General features: G+C 39.3%; 3 protein-coding genes across 3 annotated transcripts; all 3 read left to right on the top strand.

Annotated features, from left to right (window-relative positions):
* The first annotated feature begins 680 nt into the window (after positions 1–680).
* ddb2 (damage-specific DNA binding protein 2) lies at positions 681–5,225 on the top strand. The gene is given in 12 exon segments (XM_057347955.1): positions 681–706; positions 708–817; positions 1,104–1,225; positions 1,340–1,531; positions 1,827–1,972; positions 3,566–3,665; positions 3,754–3,931; positions 4,017–4,162; positions 4,260–4,415; positions 4,597–4,642; positions 4,723–4,914; positions 4,917–5,225. Coding segments are annotated over 12 exon segments (1,533 nt in total). The 3' UTR covers positions 5,036–5,225.
* A 1,287-nt stretch (positions 5,226–6,512) lies between these two features.
* Positions 6,513–9,891, top strand: kbtbd4 (kelch repeat and BTB (POZ) domain containing 4). The gene is made up of 5 exons (XM_057348090.1): positions 6,513–6,680; positions 7,059–7,550; positions 7,639–7,780; positions 8,355–8,461; positions 8,567–9,891. The coding sequence occupies exons 2-5, from the start codon at positions 7,095–7,097 to the stop codon at positions 9,425–9,427; spliced, it is 1,566 nt and encodes a 521-aa protein (XP_057204073.1). The 5' UTR covers positions 6,513–6,680; positions 7,059–7,094; the 3' UTR covers positions 9,428–9,891.
* A 425-nt stretch (positions 9,892–10,316) lies between these two features.
* On the top strand, positions 10,317–24,151 carry rapsn (receptor-associated protein of the synapse, 43kD). The gene is made up of 10 exons (XM_057348218.1): positions 10,317–10,392; positions 10,489–10,633; positions 12,093–12,935; positions 13,602–13,940; positions 15,692–15,850; positions 18,411–18,509; positions 19,009–19,131; positions 22,169–22,222; positions 22,379–22,578; positions 22,656–24,151. The coding sequence occupies exons 3-10, from the start codon at positions 12,711–12,713 to the stop codon at positions 22,726–22,728; spliced, it is 1,272 nt and encodes a 423-aa protein (XP_057204201.1). The 5' UTR covers positions 10,317–10,392; positions 10,489–10,633; positions 12,093–12,710; the 3' UTR covers positions 22,729–24,151.
* Positions 24,152–25,082: the final 931 nt, after the last annotated feature.

Here is a 25,082-nt window from a genome sequence, read left to right as displayed (position 1 = left end):
AAAACATGCCTTTCTTTGTTTTCGTTGTCAGCTGTAGCTCCCTGAGTGTCTGTGATTGGCCAACGCAGTCATCGTATCCGAGACTCTAGACGCAGTTTTCGACATCACACGGAGCTGCGCAGACCAATCGGCGCATTACATCGCGTACCGCGAGAACGATTCAAAAGCAGTGCTCTCGAAACATTCTCGCGGTACTATGATGTCATACTCCAAACGGTCTTTGCATCTCCGCATGAAGTCGAGCACTGTATATGTTTCTGTGCGATGTTTGTTTTGTTTATTTAATAACTTGATGATTATATTAGCAAGTTAATTCTATTTTCAGAAATTAAAAAAAAAAATTACGAACAAAGCTAAAAATCAGTCTTACAAAATCGTGTTCAGTGATGGCTCGTCATCCAGTGGTTAAAGTAGGTATCGCGCTCAAAAGTTACGAAAACAGTCGGTTCGTTACGTCACTGAATCACACTGTATTGCTTGTCTGTGCACGTGTAGAGATATGCTTTGTTGATATATTTTGCGAAGATCTGCAAATGTACAAGTCTGGATGGTGGATGTATTGTACACAGAGTGTAGGTAAAAAATAAAATGCATGTATCTAGTCGATCGTATGTGCAGCCAGCAACGTGTGTTAGCCGCTAATGCAGTTGTGCAATTTGACATGTTTTTTTTAAACAGAAATGGCGAGAGGACGAGCTCAAACAGACGAAGAATGCCAATTCAAAAAAGAGACCGAATAATGAATCTCCTCAGACCCTCTCCAAGAAGCTGAAAGCCAAAAAAGACGACATGACCTCGTCGTCGTCACCAAAAACGGGTGTGAAAAGTTCAGAGTTATCTTAAAATGTTTCCGTTTAATTTTTTGCTCACTGAGCACAGGGTGATGTGATATGATGACGACTTAATAATACTAAATAATTACTAAAGTGTTAAAGGCATATATAGTTCACCCCCCCCCCAAAAAAATCATTTATTCATCCTCATGTCATTCAAAACCTGTATATGACTTTATTCTGTGGAACACAAAATTACTACTTTGAATTGACAAGAAATTTCATTTTTGTTTGAACTATCCCTTTAAACTGTTATTTGTGTTGTATCAGAAACCTACATACAGGCAAGTGTGAAATGGATTGGATGCCAAAAGAAATTGGGCCAAACAAGTATACTTCACTACATTTACAAAAGCTCCTTAGGACAGTGCATTCATGTGCATTTTCGCAAGGTAATGAGAAGCATATATTACAGCAAATTAATTTTATGTCAAATTCACAGAACTAGAGTAAGCCTATAGCAGACAAACCCCATTTTAATTTGGTTATTCTCCCTCATGTTACAGTGTCTGCAAGAGCCTTTCACATGCTCTCTTGGAGCCTACAGACTGCATCGCACAGCCAGCCACTTTGACCGAAGGGTCACTTGTCTGGATTGGCACCCAACCCACCCCACAACTGTTGCAGTGGGCTCCAAGGGTGGAGACATCATCCTGTGGGATTATAATGCGCTGAATAAATCAACATTCATACAGGGGGTAAGCAGGGAAAGCAGAATCAAAATGAGTGTCTGTGTTTTACTTATGGTAGTTACCATATGCCCCGGTGACACAACAATATTGAGAAGTTTCTAATGTGTACTTCCACGGTTTATTATTTGCAATTGTTAAATCACTTTAACAATAAATAATAATAAATAATTACATTTAATTCAAATACTAATAAATGAAAATAATTTTGATTCAAGTGTACATTTGAGTAAGTTAAAGTAGATCATTTAAAGGATACCAATTTGGTAACTGCTCAGATTTCCCCCCTCTTTTTTCTATCTAGATGGGTGCTGGAGACTCAGTAACAGGCATGAAGTTTAACCAATTTAATACCAATCAGCTGTTCACCTCATCTATTGGGGGTGCCACCACCCTTCGGGATTTCAGTGGATCAGTAGTACAAGTGTTTGCTGAAACACATTCATGGGAGTAAGCATGTTACCTCAGTAGCAATCAAGGCTGCCCTTTATTTTTTAAAGTAACCCATGAAGTAAATAATGGTGTTTACTTCACATTTGTCAGTGCAGTGGCCATCTTTATGCTAGAGAGCTCCTAAAATTGTATCTGGTACTTGCGTTTCAATTACACGAACGTTTTGACACAGTTTGCACCGAAAAGTTTTTGACAGTTTTAGGATCTTTATCGCTAGTGAGTGACTGGAGAGAGAGTGACACTGAGTGACATTTCACAAATTCCATTCTATGTCATTGGTAGAGCGGGCATTGTGTGTGGTTTTTGTGTATGTTTGATGGTAATTTTTTGGAGGATCTATTGACAGAAAGGCAATATAATATACATAACTATGCCTTCGGAGGTGTATAAAGACCTTACATAATAAAGCGTTATGCTTTTATTACCTACACCACGGGTCCTCTTACATTGAATTCGCCATGTTGTTTCTACAGTAGCCCTTAATGGACAAACTGTTCTACAGAGCGCGTTTCGTAAATACGTTATCTTTTTCAGGAAAGAAGCTAAAAAGGGATGGAGTGAGCCGTTGGTTGCAATTCGCAACCTCACTGCTTGATTTCGCTAAATTTCATACATTGAACTTTAAAGTACTTGGGGTCTCCTGGTTGGTTTGAAGCTGCATATAAAACACTGTAAAAACAGAGGGTGAAATCACTTGATTGTTTAACATTGATCTGAATGTATTGTTAATGTTATTAGCTATTTTGAGGATCATTGCTTCCTTACCCCCAGTCATCTATCTGCAGAAAGACTTCATGTTTGGTCAGGATTAATGTTCTTGTGTCGGTTTGGTTGCTGTCCTCTTTCATCGACTCATTCCTGTCATGACAGTACTTGTGGCTGCTAGCTGCTGTAACTCATTTAACAAGCTTTGTCTGTTTGCTGTCTGTTTAGCGTGCATGCAGAAAGGTGCTGGTGACTTTATAGGGGAGATGAAGTTTTGTCCGACAGATGTGTCCAAGGTCTATGTCGCTTCTGGTGATGGTACGCTTACAGTGCAAAGATTTGAGGGCCTCCCAAGTCAGACATTGTCTCGAACCCCAGACTGTGGCCATGACCACCACAATCTTTGGTGAGCGCACTACCTGTGTGGTCAACAGTGTTGGGATATTGCAGACATGCTTTTTATACTGTTGTCAGTGTCATAGAGTATGATGTTTTGCTGTAACACTTATGCATGCAGTGCAGATTGACTGTTGATTTGTCTCGTTGTGTTCTACACTTTTTTTACTCTTACAACAACAACTACATTTTTGAAAATGTCTCTTACGGTGTTACTGCATACGTCATTAGCGTACTAAATTTTGTGACTCAGTTTTTGGGTTGTGGGTCCAACGGCAGGTTATACTACAAGGAATGTTAGTGGGTGTTTACTTGTCACATTTTTCCAGTCGCTCTATGGCAATATATAATATCTGAGTGATCGTAATGATTCTGTTGCTTTTTGAAATGCACCTTTTCCACTGCTATGCATTATATTATGTAATATATGCATAGTATGTAATGTACATGATTTACACGATTTTAAAATGATTAAAATCTCTTTTGTAGTACTTGGTATTGCTGTGTAGATGTGTCTGTAAGCCGTCAGATGCTTGTGACAGGGGATAATGCTGGAAGACTTCTCCTGCTTGGTCTAGATGGACATGAGGTAAGTGATGGAATTGACAAAGAAAGTTCTCTGCCAAAATGAAGTGCAAATCTGTCTGATATACTCTAAAACATCATCATGTATTTAGGTTTTAAATGAGAAGCTGCATACAGGCAAAGTGACCCATGCAGAATTCAACCCTCGGTGTGATTGGCTGTTGGCAACATCTTCCGTTGATGCCACGGTTAAATTGTGGGACCTTAGAAACATCAAAGACAAAGGCAGTTATCTGACTAAGATGCCTCATGAAAAACCGGTCAATTCTGGTAGGTGACGATATGAAAACATAAAAATGTGGAAAGAAATATAGTTCATCATGATTTGAGACGTTTTCACTTTCTTTCTCTACAGCTTACTTTAATCCCACTGACAGCACCAAGCTCTTAACTACAGACCAGATGAATCAAATCCGGATTTACTGCTCGTATGACTGGTCTAAACCTGATCAAATTATTACTCATCCTCATCGACAGTTCCAGCACCTTACACCCATTAAAGTCTGTTCATAAACTGCAGATTTTGAAAATTGATGAAAATTTGTTTTGGAATTGTAGACTTTATCGTTGAATATTTTTTATTTATTATTATTTTCAGGCAACCTGGCATCCCATGTATGACATCATCGTGGCTGGCCGGTACCCAGATGATCGTGTCTTTGTCAATGACAAGAGAACTATTGACTTTTATGATGCCAGCAGTGGTAGGCTGGTGCATCAGCTCAGAGACCCCAATACCCCCGGCATCATATCTGTAAGAACCCTTTTTCTTCAGTCTTATAATTTACAGACCAATATACAAATTTAGTAATTTTATTGTTATTATTAAAAAGATTTTATAACATCTTTACAAATTTTAGTAAATAAATGTAATTAACATTACATGTACAAATTACATTTCACATGTACTAAGTATCTCAAACTGTTTATTTCAGCTGAACAAATTCAGTCCAACAGGGGATGTTCTGGCATCTGGAATGGGTAAATACAGCTGACTGAAAAAAAAACTATTTATTGATGTAACTTTTGTAGAGTCTGAAAATTGTGTACTTTTGTTGCAGGGTTTAATATTTTGATTTGGAAACGAGAAGACATGCTGCTAAACAGTGATAATCAAAACCAGGAATTTACAGAGGAAAGAGTGGAGGGCGGTAGAGGCAGAGCGGGAACCTCTAGGTCCCAGCACAGTGCACGGCAGCAGCCTCAAAGAGACAAAAGAACATCTCAAGATAATGCCAAGCTGAAGAAAAAGCTGTCATCTCTGTCATCAACAGAGACCAAAGCCAAGAGCAAACCAGAGTCAAAGACTTCAAAAGCAAAGAGAAAGTGACCGTGTTGACACTGGATAACTGGATAATCAGCAGATTTTATTAGTAGGTTTACGAAAATGTTTGTGCTATTTCAATGTATTAAAAAACAGTTAGTTTGGTTGGTTTTTTATATCTCTTCATAGGAACTTGAATATATTTTATATACAACTTATTCATACAATAAAATGTTGTTATATTAAAACTATGTCTCTGTTAGGCCACTTAACTAACAATAAACTTACATGTGAGTCAAGATTTTCACATCTGAAACAAAGTTATGACCAAGAAGATGGCAGGCCTGAGGTTGTGGGTTTTGAAAGTTATTTCATCATATTTTTGAGACTAATTTGAGACTCGGACAATGGCATGTACATGGAAAGAGAAGCTATAAATTTAACATTTACAGAAATATGCTATACAGTTTAAACGTGTAAAACAAGATTATAAAAAGAACAATTAAATATCCTGCATTTCATCGCATGCTTGCCAGTGCGCACTCACAACGGCATGGAAAGAGAGGAGCCGAGTACAGTAAAAACGTCAATTGTACATATACGCAATTATGCATCTTACAAAAAGATAACTTGTGTTTACATTGGAAAACTGAACACACATTAGGCTGGTTTCGCAGACAGATCTTAGTTTGTGCAACTACAGACGAAACAGTATCACTTCTTTTGTCAGTTATGGCAATTTAAACATGCATTTAGGCTTAAAATTATTTATATAAGGGAAAAATAAAACAAAATGAACAGAATGCAGAGATTCACACTTTCAAGTAAAGAAGTATGCTATAGGCAGCTGGTTGATATCGCAGAAATAAAACCTGACAGGGAGGGTCTTGTACTGAAGGGGGTTATTTCGTGATAACAGCCGGCTGCTTGTACATTATCCCGTTTATTACACGGCTACTTGCCACATTAGAAAAAAACTGGACATGAAATGTTAATTTGAAGTATTTTATTACTCGTTTTTACAGAATGCAGACCTTCTGTGAGGATAAACTGTTTGCTTTCGGTTTTAAGGTAAAAACGACGTTCAAATGTTGCGAACAGGCAATTTGGCTTAATCATTTGTAAATATAATGTCATATATGTAATTCAAATACATATTTAGATTTAATTTGTCAAAAAACCTGTCAAAATGATTTGCTGCATCCGGGTTAACGTTACCGTGTGTTATTAGTTTTGAGCGGTTGTTATCTGGGATTAACTAACCTGCAAATGTCGCGACTGGCCAATCAGAATCAAGCATTCCAACGAGCCGTGTAATAAGCAGTTTTTAATGCATCTGAATATACAAATTACAAAATAACATTTTGAAATGAAAAGTTACAGCTTAACCACAGTATTTGACTCCTTGACATAAATACAACAACTGAAAAAAACAACAACTGACAACTAATTTATCTCTTACTGTCGCTGTAAATCGCTATAGAATTGAAAAACTACCGCATTTATCTGCATTGTTTACTAGTCTCCAGCAATAACAGGCCCCAACACATGGTGGCGGCGGAGAGTCACAAACACATAGTATGAACGCTCAGTGTAGAAGAGATTCTGGTTTTTCTTAGCGCTTGCTGTAGTAAGATAAATATGTTTTAGCTCCTGTTTACGTTTATAACTAGTATTGTTTTAACACGCTTGTTCTGTTTACATTTATACAATCTTCAGAGTATACTATGCTGCGTCTGTTGTGGATTCTTAAAGGTAACGTTATTCAAAATTAACTAGGCTATTACATAGATTGTTTATGTTAGCGATAGCCACACTGCTTATCAGTAACGTTAAATGAAAATAATCTGGTAGGCAAACTGCTTTGACAAAGTAAACCTTTTGGATGTGGAGATATTGGTGTTCCTTCAAAACAGACTGTTGTATCACTGAACTGTGTAAATGCATGAATACTTATTAGCTGTTTATATTAAGAAAGGTATTTAGGTTTCAATTGTGCTCCTAAAATGCCACGAAGAACACATCCCATGCTAACCTCTGTCTTCATCAACTTACTGTCTGTCATCAATTAAAAATCGTATGAATGCACCCATCTGACATACAGTAGGTCATTCATCTAGTATTCTGTTGAAGCTCCTTCAGATTAGTTCACACAGCAGAGTGCATACCATGGAGTCTGGTAATGATGGGAGTGTTGGAGGTCCGTCAGGGGACGAGAGCTACTTTCAGGGCTACACCTTCACTGATCGCTCCCATTCCAGCCGTGTGGTAAAGAGCATCATGGACTTGTGTCTGGAGGATGGCCTGTTTGCAGATGTTATTGTCACTGTGGACAGCAAAGAGTTCCAGCTTCACCGCCTGGTGCTGTCGGCACAGAGCAGCTTTTTCAGATCTATGTTCACCTCTAATCTTAGAGAAGCTTATGATCGCAACATTGAGCTGAAGGACGTCAGTGCACCTGTGTTCCAGTCGCTGGTGGACTACATATACCATGGAACAATAAAACTACAGGTTGAAAATCTGCAGGACACCTATGAGATGGCTGACATGTATCAGCTCATTGCCCTGTTTGAGGAGTGCTCTCGTTTTCTTTCACGAACTGTGGAAATCAAGAACTGCCTGCAGGTAAAAAAAATCAGTTTCTAATGGTGATGCATGTTTAATGTACATACACACAATGTATACTTGTTAAATGACTGCACTTATATTCCAGGTGATGTGGTTGGCGGACAGACACAGTGACCAGGAGTTGTATACGGCAGCCAAGCACTGTGCAAAGATCCATCTTGTTCAGCTGCACCAGACAGAGGAGTTCTTGAACCTACCAATGTGCCTTCTCATAGACATCATTAAAGGTGAATGAATAATCCTTTGTATCGATGTCCAGAATTAGGTTAAAAGCATCCTGTCATTTAAATATTTTTTATATTATTTTTTTGTAATTTATTAGTTACAACTACTTACAATTTATAATTTGCATTTTATTTATACTTTCTACTGGTCGTGAAAGTTGAACTAAATGTGAAACCAGTAAAACAAATTGAAAATGAAAATTATATATCTAAATATGTATAAATGAATAGTTTGGTTCCAAAATGAGATAACTCCGTTTTTAATATTTTTCAAAAATCTTTTTTTTATTGTGCATTCCAATTAATATCCATCGAACTGCAGTTGGTTTGTTTTGATTTAAGCCATAATAAGACAAAAATACAGCTAACTAACACAATAAAAACATGTTAACAAAATAAAAAAAACATGATTTTTGAGTTATCTCATTTTAGAACCAAACTCTTCATATATATATGTATGTATATATATAAATTGTAGAATATTTGTAGCATGGATATTAGGTCAACTGTCTCCATTTTTATTTACATTCTAATTTACTTTTTTAATAACAGCTGTAATTTGTATTGCTTTTGACAGACGGTGTTCCAAGCTCACAAAATCCAACTGCAGCAATTGAATCTTGGATCAATCACAACAAAGTTGAGCGAGAGGAGTATTCAGACATGCTTCTAGATAGCCTAAAGGTGAAGATGAAAACCCAAATAGAAGCAAACGTTTTGTTAGTTATTTTAGTGCGTGCAGTTTCTTTTTCAAACAAATGGTCTCACGCTTGTTTCACTTTTTTTTAGGAGATTGGTGAAAACGTCCACATATACCTAATTGGGAAGGAAGACACGCGCACACATTCGTTGGCAGTGTCTCTTCATTGTGATGAGGATGATGCCATCAGTGTGAGTGGTCAGAACAGCCTGTGTCACCAAATCACAGCTGCCTGCAAGCATGGCGGTGACCTGTACGTCGTAGGGGGCTCCATACCGCGACGCATGTGGAAATGCAACATGCACACCATGGACTGGGAGCGCTGCGCCCCTCTGCCTCGGGACCGTCTCCACCACACGTTAGTGTCCGTTTACTCAGAAGATTCCATTTACTCCTTAGGAGGCAAAACCCTCCAGGACACACTCTCCAATGCTGTCATCTGTTACACAGTGCAGGACAACATATGGAAAGAGACCACTCCACTAGAAACAGCTGTATCTGGAGCAGCGGGAGTCAATTTGGGAGGCACGATTTACCTTTTGGGTGGGGAAGAGAATGATATGGACTTTTTCACCAAACCGTCTCGCCTTATCCAATGTTTTGAAACATCCACTCAGAGGTGTCAGACGAAGTCCTACATGTTGCCTTTTGCAGGATGCATGCACGCCACTGCCCATAAGGACCTTATCTTTGTGGTGGCAGAAGGCGACTCTCTGGTGTGCTACAATCCACTTCTGGACAGCTTCACCCGTCTACGGTTTCCTGAAGTGTGGAGCTGCGTGCCGTCTCTGTGGAAAGTGGCCAGCTGCAACGGCTGCATTTACGTTTTCAGGGACAAATGCAAAAAAGGCGACGCAAATACTCTAAAGTTAAACCCTGCAACATCAGTGGTCTCAGTGATTAAGGGAATCAAAATCCTCCTCACGAATTGGCAGTTTGTTTTGGCCTGATTTCTTAAGATATGTTCTGTGTAATGCATGGGACCATGACAAATGTTGTGTTCCTGTTGATGTCATGCTTGATGATATTGATGTTACACCTTTCATGTAGTAATTGTTTCTCTGCTACAGTGGTACAGAAGTGTTATCCTGTGATGTGAAGTGCTATAGGGTAGGATACTGTAGAAACGAATTTACAGATCCTGTGATGTTTGTAGGGGTTTGTACAAGTACCACGAGGGTCCACTTGACTTGTATGTTCAAGCTTAGGGAAACCTTTCACAATTTACTCATGTATTATGTGAACATGTTGACCACTTCATGACATAAATTATTAGAATGTTCTTTGGTGCAAAGTATTGTGACTAGAAATTATGAAAAGGAAAAGATTTAATACTTTAGATCGTTTGTCTTTGTTGTTCTGTACTATTTAGTCTTGGCTAATATTTCTCTTATATTAAAAAGATAAAACTCAATTTATGTTTTCATGTTTCCCCTTTTGCCTAACTTAACCTTTTTTTACTCATTAATGTGCTTATTACAGTGAACATAGTCTTTAAGCCACCTTTGTGGGCTCACTTGACTCCTTGAAAGCTCCTCTCTCAGTATGTGCTTTTGCAGTCACTTTTTCACTTTATTTATCTCTTTGGCCTTGCAGTCTGTGGTACTCTAGCAGAGAACTCTGGTTGAACTTTGGTTGTGTCACTCTGGACCCCTTTGGTTTCTTCTGCTGGCACAGAGTGTTCTGACTGAGTATAAAGTCGCTCTGTACCGGCTTCATCAATGTAGGATCTTGGTTTATTTGCCTTGCTGAGCACAGATGCTGGCTGTTGCAATTTAGAAATTCACACCACTTGTCCTTTTTTTCCTGCTGTAGTTATTGGTAACGCTGTGTTGATGTGTCTGTTAGCCATCAAATGATTGTGACTGGGAATAATGCTTGAGGACTTCTGCTGCTTGGCCTGGATGGATATGAGGTAAGTGATGGAAATAACAAAAAAATCTCTGATAAATTGAAGTGCAAAGCGATCTGATAAACTTTTAAATACATACTGATTTTGTCACATACTTAGATTTTGAATAAGAAACTGCACGGATCAATCTTCGTGATTGGCTGCTGGCAACATCATTTGCTGATTCCACTGTGGGACATCAGAAACATAAAAGAAAAAAGCAATTACCTGACTAAGATGACTCGCAAAAGACCTGTCAATTCTGGTAAGAGACAATATCACCAGAAATGTAAAAGAATTGTAAATCCAGCTTTTACTGTTTAAATCTAAAAAAACAAATTTGCTATTAATGGTCTGCTGATGGCACAAAGCAGTTTACCGCTGACCAAACAAATGAAATCAGGATTTACTGCTCATGTGAGTGGACAAAAAAAACTGCTAAAAGTTTACACAACGTCACAGAGAGTTCCAGCACCTAACGCCCATCAAGGTCAGCGTTCCTAAACAGAGCAGATTTCACTATGTAAATCTGAATAGGCATCATAGAGTTTAGCTGTGGTCATTTATTGGTAATTTCAGGCAACCTGACATACCATGTATGACATCATTGGGGCTAGCCGGTACCCAGACGATGTCCGGGTCAGAAAAACAGTTTACTTTTTTGATGCCACGAGTGGAGAGCTTGTGCATCAGCTCAGCCACCCCCACAGTAACCGTGTAACTCCTGGGGCCGGATTCACAAAACATTCTTAAGAAGAAAATTCTTGTTAATTGCCATATTTTTTCTTAATTCTAATTTAAAGTAAAAAGAATTTGAGAGGAGTATATGGAGATTTCCAAGTATGCATCTTTTTTACACTCACAAGAATTTCAATTTAAATGTAGGCAGTTGTCTTAAAGCTTTGAGAGGAATCAAATTTCTTGAAGACTGTTGTAAATGTCATCTTAATGTTGGGACAGCCTCGTGGTTGTCTTAAATCTAAGATAAGTGATTTTATTCATGTATTTGGTTGTTTCAAATGTGACGCGTATCATGTTGAGTCAGAATACAATACAATGTGAATACTGCGATTTTCTGGTGTTACTTTTCAATTTGTTGGGGCAGTTTACAGGTCTTTCTTAAACTTCTCAAGACACAGCTCAGGTCACATTGCTTTTGACCATGTACAAATCGTAAAAAAAAAAGATTAACGCTGGGCTTGTTCGAGTTCATGCGGCGCCGCTCAGGTCAGTCAGCGTGTATGTGGTCAAAATTGTTGCATATTTCTGAAAAAATATACTGTGATCCACAAAGAAATGTAGGGAGTGTCACAAACCTTTTTTAGATCTACAAATGCACAAAAAGCGAAGCATAAATATTAGTAGACTTCCACAAAAATAAATGGAATTCACTAATAAATAAATAAATTCTGTTAAGAACCCGACAACTCGATCCCATTGATGTGTTTCAAGAAGCAGTGGTACTGTAACTCAAGACAAATACCATGTCAGACTTTATGAACTATTCTAAGCATCAGTTGCTGACACCAAGGCTGGGGGCTGGGAGATGGCACACCAAGAGGCTTAGCAAGGCCCACCCACAGGAACCGCCAGCCACTTTGAGGACCGCTTGACTCCGTTTCACCGTTGTGAAATATCTGTCTGTTTTTAGACCTGCTCACATGGTGTTCAGACCTCTGCAGTTAGCTCCAATTGAATTTGTCCGGATGTTCTTTTTTCTTAAGGGTTGTTAATAGTCGTAGCACTTGAGCCTCTCATGGGTGCATGGATGTGGAGGTGAAAAGGAGCACTCTTGGTATGAAGTCTGGTGGATAAGCGTCTTTTGTGACCTTGGATCTTTTCAGAGGCTGAAGTTGGATTCCAGCAGGGACACATGGTCCAGAGTGACAAGACCATCTGCTGAAGCGCCAGCACTGCAGTGGGAGGGTGGACAGAAATGAAGGGGCGGTTTGAGGGGGGGGTAAGGGTACAGAGAATTCTTCCCCCTTGAGTGTGGAGGGAGCAGATATTCTGGGAGATCGCTGCCAGAACCTTGGATTGGGACTTTTTTCTTGAGCGTTACATTTTTTCCTGGAAATTGACCAGAGGATTAGTTTGGCATTTTTAATCTCAATGATGGCAATTTGGGGATTTTTCGGCAGATTTCTCGATGTGATGAGCAATGGGAATCAAGATTTTTCTTCATCTCTTCGCTCTCGAAGCTGAGAGTTGTGGAATAGAGAAGCCAGTGGCTGCCAAGCTCTAATGTGGATTATCGATAGCGCAAGTTCTCTTTTGGCACATTAACTTTAAAACCCCAAACGTACGATTGCACATCCCCAGAGGGCTGTAGAGCCAAACGAATGATTATTTTTATGAGGGACTTTGTAGCAGAAATGGGTCAGGACCAAACCAAACAGCAGATTGAGAAGGGATTGAAGATGTACCAGTGTAATGATACGGAAAAGGCTTTATATGTCTGGATGAAGGTGTTGAGGAAGACAACCGATCCTGGTGGGAAGTTTCGAGTTTTAGGGTGTCTGATCACAGCACATTCGGAAATGGGGAAATACAAAGAGATGCTACAGGTAAGAGTCACTTACATCTATACCCAGTAGTTATAGTAACTGCTTTCTATCATGCTTAATATTGATAATATCTTGCTATTTAAAAAATAGTTTATAAAATAGTTTTGTATTGTTTTTTTTAAGCAGCTTCATATAGTTGGAGAAATGCACTGCGGCTAATTGTGCAAAAATGACTGCACCAATTTACACGTCATGTCAGTAGCATAAGATTTCTGAGGTACTGAAATATATACCAATGCGAGTAATGCGGAACAAGGTTATTATATGTAACTTCCATAGTTAAGTGGGGGGAAGGAGGGCCGCGTGCAATATGATCCTCAGCAGAGAGCATCTTGTTGACATAAACCTTACTCACACGGGGACCAGCTTTCATAAAGTTCAGCAAAGACTTCACTTGCATGATGTTTTAACAACTGCAGGTGTCAAATATTAATAATAAGGTATGCTCACCCCTTCATGATGTTATGGTATGGAAACAATTTAAACAGTAAGACTTTAGCTTATCTACTCTATACAATTTGCCATAGGGTAACGACCTGAATAAGTCAGGAGAGGTTAATTGTCCTTTATTGTATTGCATTATTGTGTTGTCCTTTATTGTATTTAATTCAAACATGTTCCTTTTTATTTTGTCTCCCGCAACGTGCAAACATGTGTCAATATCAGTATTCCTTAGCTCAGATAAACACAGCCAGAGAGATGGAGGACCCGGACTACTTGACGGAAGGCTACCTAAACCTGGCTCGCAGCAACGAGAAGCTTTGCGATTTCCAGAAAACTGTCTCGTATTGCGAGACCTGCCTAAACATGCAGGGTACCACTGTTAGCCTGCAGCTCAACGGGCAGGTGTGTCTGAGCATGGGCAATGCATTTCTAGGCCTTAGTGTTTTCCAAAAGGCCTTGGTGAGCTACGAGAAGGCTCTGCGATACGCTCACAACAATGATGACAAGATGTTGGAGTGCAGGGTTTGTTGCAGTTTGGGAAACTTCTACATCCAGCTGAAGGTATAACAATTGTATGCATGTCATTTGTATTTCTTTATTGCTTGTGACAGCCAGCGGAGATACACTGCAACTCAAAAGTTTCTTTGTTTACTATTTTCCACGTAATAGAATAGTAACTAACAATGACATATATTAAAGTATGATAATTTAGGGACCGCAAATGTTTAAAAAATTAAAAGTATCTTATATTTAATCTCACCTTTCACAATTGCTTAAACATTAATAAGTATTGCTTTGTCTGGTTCAGTGCATCCTAAAAATATTAATAAAATTGTATTTTTGTAAAAATAATCCATACACACAGTACACACAGGTTTTTAAAGGGGTCATATGGCACAAATACGTGTTTTTCTGTGTCTTTGGTGTGTTATAAGTTGCCCTTGCATGTATTAGTCACGTAAAATTGCCCAAATTAAAGTGTAAGAAGAAAAGATGCATTCTATCAAAAAGCGAATGCTCACCCGCCTGAAACGCCTCGTGTAACCACACCCCCACAAATCTACGTCAGTTCGTGGTATGATTTGATTAAGACTGCCCAAATGTATACGCAAGTAAGGTGGGCATACCTGTCAGTGCAATTGCTTTGGAACCTGATGTTCCAAATATGGTAAGAGGCGTTACATTTCCGTCACATGCTTGCAGTATTCGACCAATCACTACGCACTGGTTAACTGGCCAATCATAGCACACCTCGCTTTTCAGAGCGATGAGCATTGTAAAAAATCTGCGCGTTTCAGAGAGGCGGGGCAAAGAGGAGATACAAACATGCACGGTGTGTGGAAAATACTGCTTTTTGAACCTTAAATCGTGTATACACATTGCATTACATCTAAAACAAACGATAATATTCGTTTTAGCCCTGTCATATGACCCCTTTAAGATTATGAGAAACATAATCAATCAGTGCTTTTGACTGGTGGTGTATATCTATATTTATATCCATTTTTATACATATTTATAATTAGTGTGTATATGATGTGACATATCCTTAAAACCTGTCAGTGTCTGTTTAATCACTGTATACACTCTTAAAAAAAAAAGGTTCTTCAAAATGCCATATAATGTCAATACCTTTTTGTCTAAATGGTTCCTTAAAGAACCTTTAACATCTGAAGAACCTTTCTGTTTCACAAAAGGTTCTTTGTGGCGAAAAAAGGTTCTTCAGATTATGAAAAGGTAAGAAAGAAGGGTTCATTGTGGAACCAAATATGGTTCTTCTATGGCATCGCTGTGAAGATCCTTTTAAGCACCTTTATTTTTTAAGAGTATACATATTTTATTAATGCTCTTTGGATACTAACACATTCGAAAGCTCTCTTTACATTATCAAAATACTGTCTACATGCTACACAATGTGTTCAGATGCAAGTCAGACAAAGTAGGTTTAGCTGGATAACAGCATTTGTACTCTCCTTGACACCAGAGATTTAAGACCGCAAATCCCCTTCATTCTCAGAAAGGCCTGCTGTAATAAGTATGTGATGGAAAGGCATGCAGGGAATGTCAAAGCAGCTAGGAGCCTCTTATAGCTGTAGCAAAGTTATATCTCCCTGCCACATGGAAATTCTGCATTGATGCTTTTTGGCAGATCTGTTATTTGAGCTACACGAAAAATGAATAATCAACTATAAGTGACTGGTTTGAGCCTTTATATATATATATATATAATGTCATTTCATATCACTTAGGTTTTATTTTTTTAATATTTTTAATGCAGCTTATAAGTGTCCATATGTTTTGTGTCGTTCCAGGATTATGAGAAAGCGCTATTCTTTCCTTGCAAAGCAGCTGAACTTGTGAATGACTACGGTAAAGGGTGGAGTCTAAAGTACCGTGCCATGAGTCAGTACCACATGTCGGTGGCCTACAGAAAGCTGATGCGCTTACCAGATGCCATGGAATGCTGTGAGGTATAAGCATATTGTTATGATGAACAGCAAAATGTTGCTTACTATTTTTGAAAGAATTATGGATCAATGTGATTCATTTTTATGATGAAGACACAGGATCCAACAGTGATCGTAATGAAAATTTTAGGTTACCCTTAAAGGGATAGTTCAACCAAAAATGGAAGTTCTGTCATGAATTAATTACCTTCAAGTTGTTCCAAACCTGTATAAGTTTCTTTGTTCTGTGAAACACAAAAGAATATATTGTGATGTGGGAAAACCAAACAGTTCTGGGGCACCATTGACTGCCATAGTCTTTTCCTACTAGTCAATAGTGCCCCAGAGCTGCTTGGTTACAAACATTCTTCCATACATCTTTCTTTGTGTTTAGTGGAACAACAAAATTCATACAGGTTTGAAACAACTTATCATCATAACAGAATTTTCATTTTGGGTGAACTATCCCTTTAAGGCTTTTGAATCCCATTGTATGAAGCCATTAAATATTCATTAAAACTTAAGTAATATTAATTTGGACACTTCATTTTTTTGACTCTTGGATCATAGGTTATGATCATTAGTGTTGGCATTTAGCCTAGCTCACACTGTAATTCACACCAACACTGCATAATTTACAAGAATAATCTGAATTAGGGCTAGTCAAATTTAAATTATTCTCTGCATCATAAATATATAAACATATGGCATCTTCATTTGGAGACATGAACATACCAGAGCTTTGTCAGCGGTCACCTGAAGAAAGGCAGCATCATCTAGTCCCCAGGATGCCACATGTTGATCATATTTATCAGCCCCCTTGGCATAACCTCGACCTCTGACCATCGCCGCTCATTATGGTTATGTGATAGAGGCCACAGCACAACTAACAGGTGCAGTTATTTGTGGGTCTTGTTGTGCCAAGACCAACCCCCTTTACTTTGGTTGATAAAAATACGCCAGTCGGGTGTCCATGCAGCTGAGGTGCTGTCTAAAAGAGTGTTAATGAAGAACAGAGCTCACCCTCAGAGAAACATAACAGGCAGTCATTGTCTGTTACAAACAGTGTGGATCAAAGCAGAGCAGGTGACAGCTGTCATGCTTGATTTAGGTCTTGTTGGGTGGAACCTTAAAGGAGTAGTTCACTTCAGAATTCAAGTTTCCTGATAATTCACTCACCCACATGTCATACAGGCCGTCCGTGTCTTAATTTCTTCTGTCGAAAACAATTTGAGGCTTATGAGGACAACACCCTTATTCATCGGCTGGTGTCGTGTAGAGCCTTTTGAAGCTGTGATGAAATTAAAGTTTTGACCTTAAAACAACAGCCCCCCCTTGAAGTCCGTTATATGGATTTATTACACGGCTCATTGGAATGCTTGATTCTGATTGGCCAGTCTTGACATTTGCAGGTTCTTTATTCCCAGATAACAACCTCTCAAAACTAATAACAATAAAAACAGTTTTTTTGCAAATTAAATATAAATGTAGTTTAATAACATATATGACATTATATTTACAAATGATTTAACCAAATTTCCTGTTTGTGACATTTGAACGTCGTTTCTTACCTTAAAACCGAAAGTAAACGGCTTTTCCTTGCGGAAGGTCTGCTTTCGGTAAAAATGAGCTAATAATATATTTCACATTTCATGTGGCAAGTAGCCGTGTAATAAGCGGGATAATGTACAAACAGCCGGCTGTTATTAAGATCACACTGTCGGGGCTTATTTCTGCGATAACAACCGGCTGCCTATACATTATTCCTTACTTGAATCCTGGAACGCTTTCTTCATAAGCCTCAATTTGTTTTCGACTGAAGAAATAAAGACACGGGCGGCTTATATGACATGTGGGTGAGTGAATTATCAGGAAATTTGAATTCTGAAGTGAACTACTGCTTTAATGTTCTTACAGACTGTGTTTGAAAAAATGCTCAGTGATTGCCTCAAATCTACTGTATATAATATGTGACGTCAAAGACATGTAGAGGTTGGACATGTGGTTTTATGAGGATGTAAAATAAAGTGATAAGGTTGTAAGGACTTCATGTGATAGTTCACCCAAAAATAAAGAATCTGTCATCATTTACTCACCCTCTTGTCTTTTCAAACCTGTATGACTTTAAGAAGATATTTTGAAGAATGTTGTTAACTGGGCCCCATTCACTTGCATTGCTTTTTACAACAGAAGTGAATGGGGGCCAGTGCTGTTCGGTTAACAACTTTCTTCAAAGTATCTTCTTTTGTGTTCTGCAGAAGGAAGTCATACAGGTTTGAAATGACAAGAGGGGTGAGTAAATGATGACAGAATTTTCATTTTTGGGTGAACTATCACTTTAACTCGATAAAGATAAACTTTAATGGACAAATTCCTCTTCAGCTAGATATTAAGCCTCATTCCTCTGGCTCCCTGCAATTTCTCCCCAGGTGGAACATCTTAAAATAATGTCTTACCAAAATCTGCAAAAATTCAAAATCTGTTTCATGATAATAGTACTTTATGGATTATTAGTATTTTTGTTAGTGTGGAGATAAACAAACATTCACATTCTTTACTATTTGAAACATTCTTGTGTCTGTAGGAATCAATGAAGATTGCATTGCAGCATGGAGATCGGCCTCTTCAGGCATTGTGTCTGCTTAACTTTGCTGATATTCATCGCTGCCAAAAAGATGTTGATGTAAGTTCTGCCATTAAGCACCAAGATCATACTATCACTAAAAAAATCCCTGGCCCTAAAAAGCAGTAATGTAAAATGTGATTCGCCATCTAGTTTGGGTATGTTCTATGACCCACACTTAAAGGGATAGTTCACCCGTTGACCTGCATTGGTTTCAAAATATCAACTTTTGTGTTCTGCAAAGAAAAAAAGAAAGTCATGCAGGTTAGGGAGGAGGGGGAGTAAATGATAACAGAATGTTCCTTCTTGGGTGAACTATCCCTTTAGAGCTTGACTATTGATTTGACATTGAAACCAACATTGCGCTGTTTGTACACTAGAGGGTGCACACATTTATTTATTTATTGCCTGTATAAAATAAATATATAAAATCTGCACATGCCAGTGTGGGAACCACGACTCCAGTGCGTTTAGCCTTGTTGAACCTTTTTGGTTACTTACCAAATTACTTTAAGCATTGTTTATGTGAGTAAATGTTTTCATTTCATCCTGAACACAGAAAGCATTCCCTCGCTATGAGTCCTCCATGTGTATAATGTCAGAGATTGGCAACCGTCTTGGACAAGCATCCATCCATGTAGGAGTGGGGAAGTGCTGGATTCTACAAAAGGAATATGACAAGGTGAGATAACTCATGATTAAAGGAACAATACTGGGTTAGTTACCAGTCACTTATACTGGTTTTAGGAGGATCTATTGACAGAAATGCAATATAATATACAAAACTATTTCTTCAGAGATGTATAAAGACTTTACATAATGAACCGTTATGTTTCTAATAACTTAGAATAAGCTTTTTATATCTACATACAGAGCGGCCCTACACACATTGAATTCGCCGCCATGTTTTGTACAGCAGCCCTAAACAGACAAACAACTCTACAACGCGCGTTTCCTCTCCCTCTCCCCTGCGGTATAGTGGTGAAACGGATCGCGGATGATCCGTGATCCGTACGGATCGTACTCTACGTTTCGGAACGCATGTGACCCACGGATTAACTGTAAATTTATTCATCATCGAGTAAGAGAGTAAAACGCGCTCTCGCTACAGTTTTAGCGCCAACGCACTCTCTCTCTCTCTCTCTCTCTCTCTCTCTCCAGTATCTGGACGAGTACAATATTAAAGCGGTTCCAGATAAACAATGACGCTCAAAACTGCTCCGTCACACAGCTAATATTAGAACAAAAACAACAATATATCTTGGTTCTAACAAACAGAAAAACCAATGTTACTCGCATACTTATCCGAATCAAAGCAACCTCCTCGGGGGTGATTTTAAGACACCCCTACTGAAGAAACCCACATTGGACCCCTCTACTACCAACAGTTACAGACCTGTCTCTCTCCTCCCATTTATTTCAAAAACACTTGAAAGGGCAGCTTTCAACCAGGTGTCGTCCTACCTATCCCAGAACAAACTACTGGATGACAAGCAGTCTGGCTACAAAACAAACCACTCCACTGAGACTGCACTGCTATTGGTCACAGAAGCACTGCGGCTAGCCAAGGTGGAATCTAAATCCTCGGTCCTGATTCTGCTAGACCTATCTGCAGCGTTTGACACTGTCAATCACCAGATACTGCTAGCAACCCTGTCTTGTCTAGGAATCTTAGGCTCTCGTCTCCGCTGGTTCAAATCCTACCTCTCCGGCAGATCCTTCAGGGTCTCATGGAGGAGCTCGCTGTCCACTGCTCACCATATGATCACTGGGGTCCTTCAGGGATCGGTGCTTGGACCGCTACTTTTTTCCATCTACACGACATCCTTGGGACCCATCATATGGGCACACGGCTTCTCCTATCACTGTTATGCTGACGACACCCAGATCTACATCTCGTTTCACCCAGACGATACCACTGTAGCAGCTCGCATTACTGCCTGCCTAGAGGACATCTCGGCTTGGATGAAAGAGCATCACCTCCAGCTGAACCCTGCCAAGACAGAACTACTCGTGTTTCCGGCACACCCCACGGTGCAACACGATCTCACCATCCGACTTGGCAATACCACAATCACTCCTTCCAAAACAGCCAGGAACCTCGGAGTCATATTTGATGAACAGCTGTCCTTCAATGATCACATTGCAAAGACAACGCGGTCATGCCGATATGCCTTATTCAACATTAGAAAGGTTAGACCCTATCTCACTGAGCATGCGGCACAACTCCTTGTCCAGGCCCTGGTAATCTCAAGGTTGGACTACTGCAATGCTCTCCTTGCTGGTCTTCCTGCAAAGGCTATCAAACCGCTCCAGCTGGTTCAGAACGCAGCAGCACGCCTCATCTTCCAACAGCCCAAAAGGGCTCATGTGACGCCCCTTTTCATCTCCCTCCACTGGCTACCGGTTGAAGCCCGTATCAGATTCAAGTCACTAATGCTTGCCTACAAGACTATCACTGGATCTGCACAGACATACTTTCACACCCTCCTACACTCCTACACCCCATCAAGATCCCTGCGTTCAGCAAACCAGCGGCGTCTTGTACTGCCTTCCCATAAGGGCAGTAAATCGCTTTCCCGCTCATTCTCATTCACAACTCCTTCCTGGTGGAACATTCTTCCTAATTCGGTCCGGTCAACCACATCTCTCGCAACATTCAAAAAACGACTTAAAACCCATCTCTTTTGTGAATACTTGACAGACAAATGAATAAATAAAAAAATCAACCCTCTCTCTTTCTCTCAACAGGTAGTGGTGTAGCTTTTGTTGAAACTAGTAACTTTGTATTGGCACCTATTGCATTATTCCTCCTGTATGACATATCGCTTATTGCTCCTTAAACTCTTTGTATGTCGCTTTGGATAAAAGCGTCTGCTAAATGACTAAATGTAAATGTAAGACAATCTTTCTCTCCAACGACTCTCTGCTGGAAAGTATCTCCACAGATATCTTTGAGTATCTCTGCTAAAAGCCTGAGTACCGCGGGTCCTAACGCGTCTCTGCAGGAAAGTCTTTATAATATTAGTGCAGGTCCTAGCTCCTGCCTGACTTTTATCCTTCTTTTTATACTTGAAATCCACAGACCTTTTATTCCATGCAATAAATAAGACATCGCTCTTTCTACAGTCTTTCTAATGCCCGCATGATCTCTTCCCTGCGTCAACATGAGAACGACATCTTTTTGTACTATGGTGGCCACCGTCATGTTTGGACTGAGCGATTCGTTGCAAATCTATAATGCAAATCTATAATACAACGCTAGTGGCCGCTGTAAATCAAAAACTGCGCCTTTAAGGGCACATTCCATACAACTTCAAGGATAGAACACCTTCAAAATGAAAATTCTGTCATTATTTACACGCCCTCTTGTCATTTTAAACCTGTATGACATTCTTTCTTTTGCAGAGCGCAAAAGAAGATTTTTGGGAAAAACAGAAAACCGTTGGTCCCCATTGACTTGCATTGGTTTTGTGTCCATACAATAAAATTCAATGGGGACCAACGGTTTTTGGTTACCAACATCTTTCAAAATATCTTCTTTTGTGTTTTGCAGAAGGAAATCACACAGGTTTAAAATGACAACAGTGTCAGCAAATGATGACAGATTTTTTATTTTGAAAGGTGAACTGTTCCTTTAACAGATGTCCAGTACTGTAACAATTGTGTTTGACAATATCTCAAATGTCATTTGGTCTTTCTTTCGTACTTTGGTACAGGCACTAGACTCATTGCAGCGAGCACACAATCTGGCAGAGGCGATTGGAAACAAGGTGTGTCTTGATGCAGCTATTTTAGAATAAGACACATGTGAACATACAGTATATCACATTATTAGCACTACTTAAGGAGCTTTGATGACTTAATATTTAGAGATAAAGCTGTGCTGTACATTCGACTGTTTCTTGAATCTTTGTGCTCTTTTCCAGCTGTGCATTCTGAAGGTGCACAGTCTGTGTGAAGCCGTCTACCGCTGTAAAGAACAGCAGGAAGAGTTGAGAGAGCAGGTGGTGAAGTTCCTGCAGTGTGTGGAGGAGCTGGAGCTTTATTGTGGCATGTGCGGGGAATCTATCGGAGAGAAGAACCAACAGCTTCAAGCCTTGCCCTGCTCTCACATATTCCACCTCAAGTAAGCAATGATGTACTTAATCATAGTCATTTGCTTTTCAAAGGAGCCGTGCAGCTCACTCCGTTCTGTTCACACAGGTGTCTGCAGACGAATGGTACGAAGGGCTGCCCGAAGTGTCACCACTCATCTTTGAAGCTGGGATTTGTATGAGGTTACAGACCTCCCTTGGACAAAACGGATAAATCCCATCACAGTGACACATATCTGGGAGGAAAGGATCTAGCGCCATCTTCCAGGAAGCTTATTGCCACAACAAAAGTTTTTCCGATGTTTCCATCATATCATTATAGCAACTGGAAATGATGATGAATGATGAACGTGGACTCATAGCCCAACGCAGAGAAGTCAGCAAAAGGGTGTTTCTCTACGAACTATTGACATGAGGTCTGAGGACGGAACTGAAGTTACAATGGCATTAGTTTAAGACAGAAACTCTTGTCATTGGTTCGTGCAGTGTTGCTGTTCTGCCAATGAGGATAATGAGAGGTGAGTGCATTACTGCTATTTTATACCACGGGGCTGTTGAATGCTTCATTCTGATTGGCTGACGAACGTTCGACTGGTGTGCATTATTTTTAGTTAAACCACACCTATGAAGTAGTTCCAGATTTGTCGACTGAATTACAGTTCCACTGCGCCCAGTTTGCCTACTGTCCACCACTGAATACGTATCTAACAATAGACAAAGTGACAGTCAAATTCCATTGTCTGAGAAGAAGTAACTATTAATATTTATGATGCATGAACATTTGAACAACAATGGCGAGAGCACTGTACAGGACTGTTCAGACGAAATACTAAAGCATATATCAAAGGTAACAGCAAACTACATGACACAATCAGCGGGTTAAAGATAAAACACGAAGCACAAAAATAACAAAAACAACATCTTAAATTCGTCTGTGGAATGGGTAAACGGGACTTAAAACACACAGCAGGAAGCTTGCTATGCCACTGCGAGAACCGCAGCTGGCGCAGAAACCTCCGTGTCACTTTTTTCTCTTAATACTTTTCTTATACGACAGGGGTGTTAAATACGAAGAAAACAAATCAAATATAGATACTTGACTTTTCACTCTCAGTGAAGCAAACGCGTGTGCATGTGCACTGTCTGTTTTCCTCTCGCTCTCGGAAAACTGCATATGCAGACTCAAGCAACGCCTTCAGATGAGATGCGTAAGAAATTAGTCCTACCAGCAAGTGCATTCCAGGACAAATACCATACAAATGTCTTGAGATAAAACATCGTAACAATGTCTTGTGGTATCGGAACCAGAGGTGTAAAGAGTACCTGAAAACCATACTTAAGTAAAAGTACAGATACCTTGCAGTGAAAATTACTCCATTACAAGTTACAAGTCACCAATTCCAAAACGACTTGAGTAAAAGTCTTCGAGTATCTGATTTGAACAGTACTTGAGTATTTTACTCATACTGAATGTAGGCTCAAAGAAGCACTAGTCCTCAACATGTCAGTGGAAAAACTAGAAACAGTCGATTTGTGAGGAGAGCAATCGCATTTATTTTCTTAAATCATAATAAGACTGAACACCTCAAAATTGCAACAAATCATGGCCGACACATAACCTACGTCATTACAAACACCCAAGTCTCATTTAAGCTCAACTGCTCATAAGTAAACCAAACTCCTTCAAAAAGGTCTCTTCAATATAACGGATAAATAAAGTAATGTTAAGTAAAATCAAAAAGTCAAAGCCTTTTTGCACTGGACATGCTGGTTTGGGCCTCATGGCCAGCTGCAGTCATGTCCTCATTTCACATACACTGTTAGCCCTTACCTGCCATTTCTACAGTAATACTATTGGCAACACTGTTGCCTGCTAGTTACTGTAGGTGTTTTACAGTAAACTACTGCAATGGCTGTTTGAAGATACATTATAAAGAATCTATTAACGCACTTAAGTCACACAGTCTTAGATGAACAAGTGTAAATAACAGATGAACACAATAAATCTGTCAAGATTTCACCAGAGGAGAATTAAACACAAACATCAATAACATCTTCACATATTACAGACACCACTTTCACTTTATTTCTGTCATCTGTGTAAGATCTTATTGAGATTAACTCTAGTTCATAGTGGTTCAATTATGTTTTAAGTCACCATTATGGCGATCAGTGTTTGCTTTGGTTGGACTCTTTGACTTTCTTGTAGCTTTAAAATGTACACTTATACAATAACACTGAAAGGGACTTTACAGGAACCGCAACTTTATGTTTGCTTAGTAACTGAAGATACATCTGAAAGAATTCAATCATTAAATAATAATAATATAGCATTTAAGATTTATTAAGATATGTTTGGTAAAGTGATTACATGTTATAATGGAAAGATCTCTGTCAGAAAATCTTTCTTTGCAATTGAGACACAGTTAGACACTTGACATACAAACCTCATCAATGGTGACAAACAATCATGAATGAGTTTTGTACTATGTACCCAGCATGCATTGCAGCATGAAGCTGTTCAGTTGATTGTCAC

Source organism: Triplophysa rosa, linkage group LG12 (genome assembly GCF_024868665.1).
Source record: "Triplophysa rosa linkage group LG12, Trosa_1v2, whole genome shotgun sequence".
In the NCBI taxonomy this organism is placed as follows: domain Eukaryota; kingdom Metazoa; phylum Chordata; class Actinopteri; order Cypriniformes; family Nemacheilidae; genus Triplophysa; species Triplophysa rosa.
Note: the sequence above shows the minus strand (reverse complement) of the source record. Positions and strands in the feature narration are given on the sequence as shown.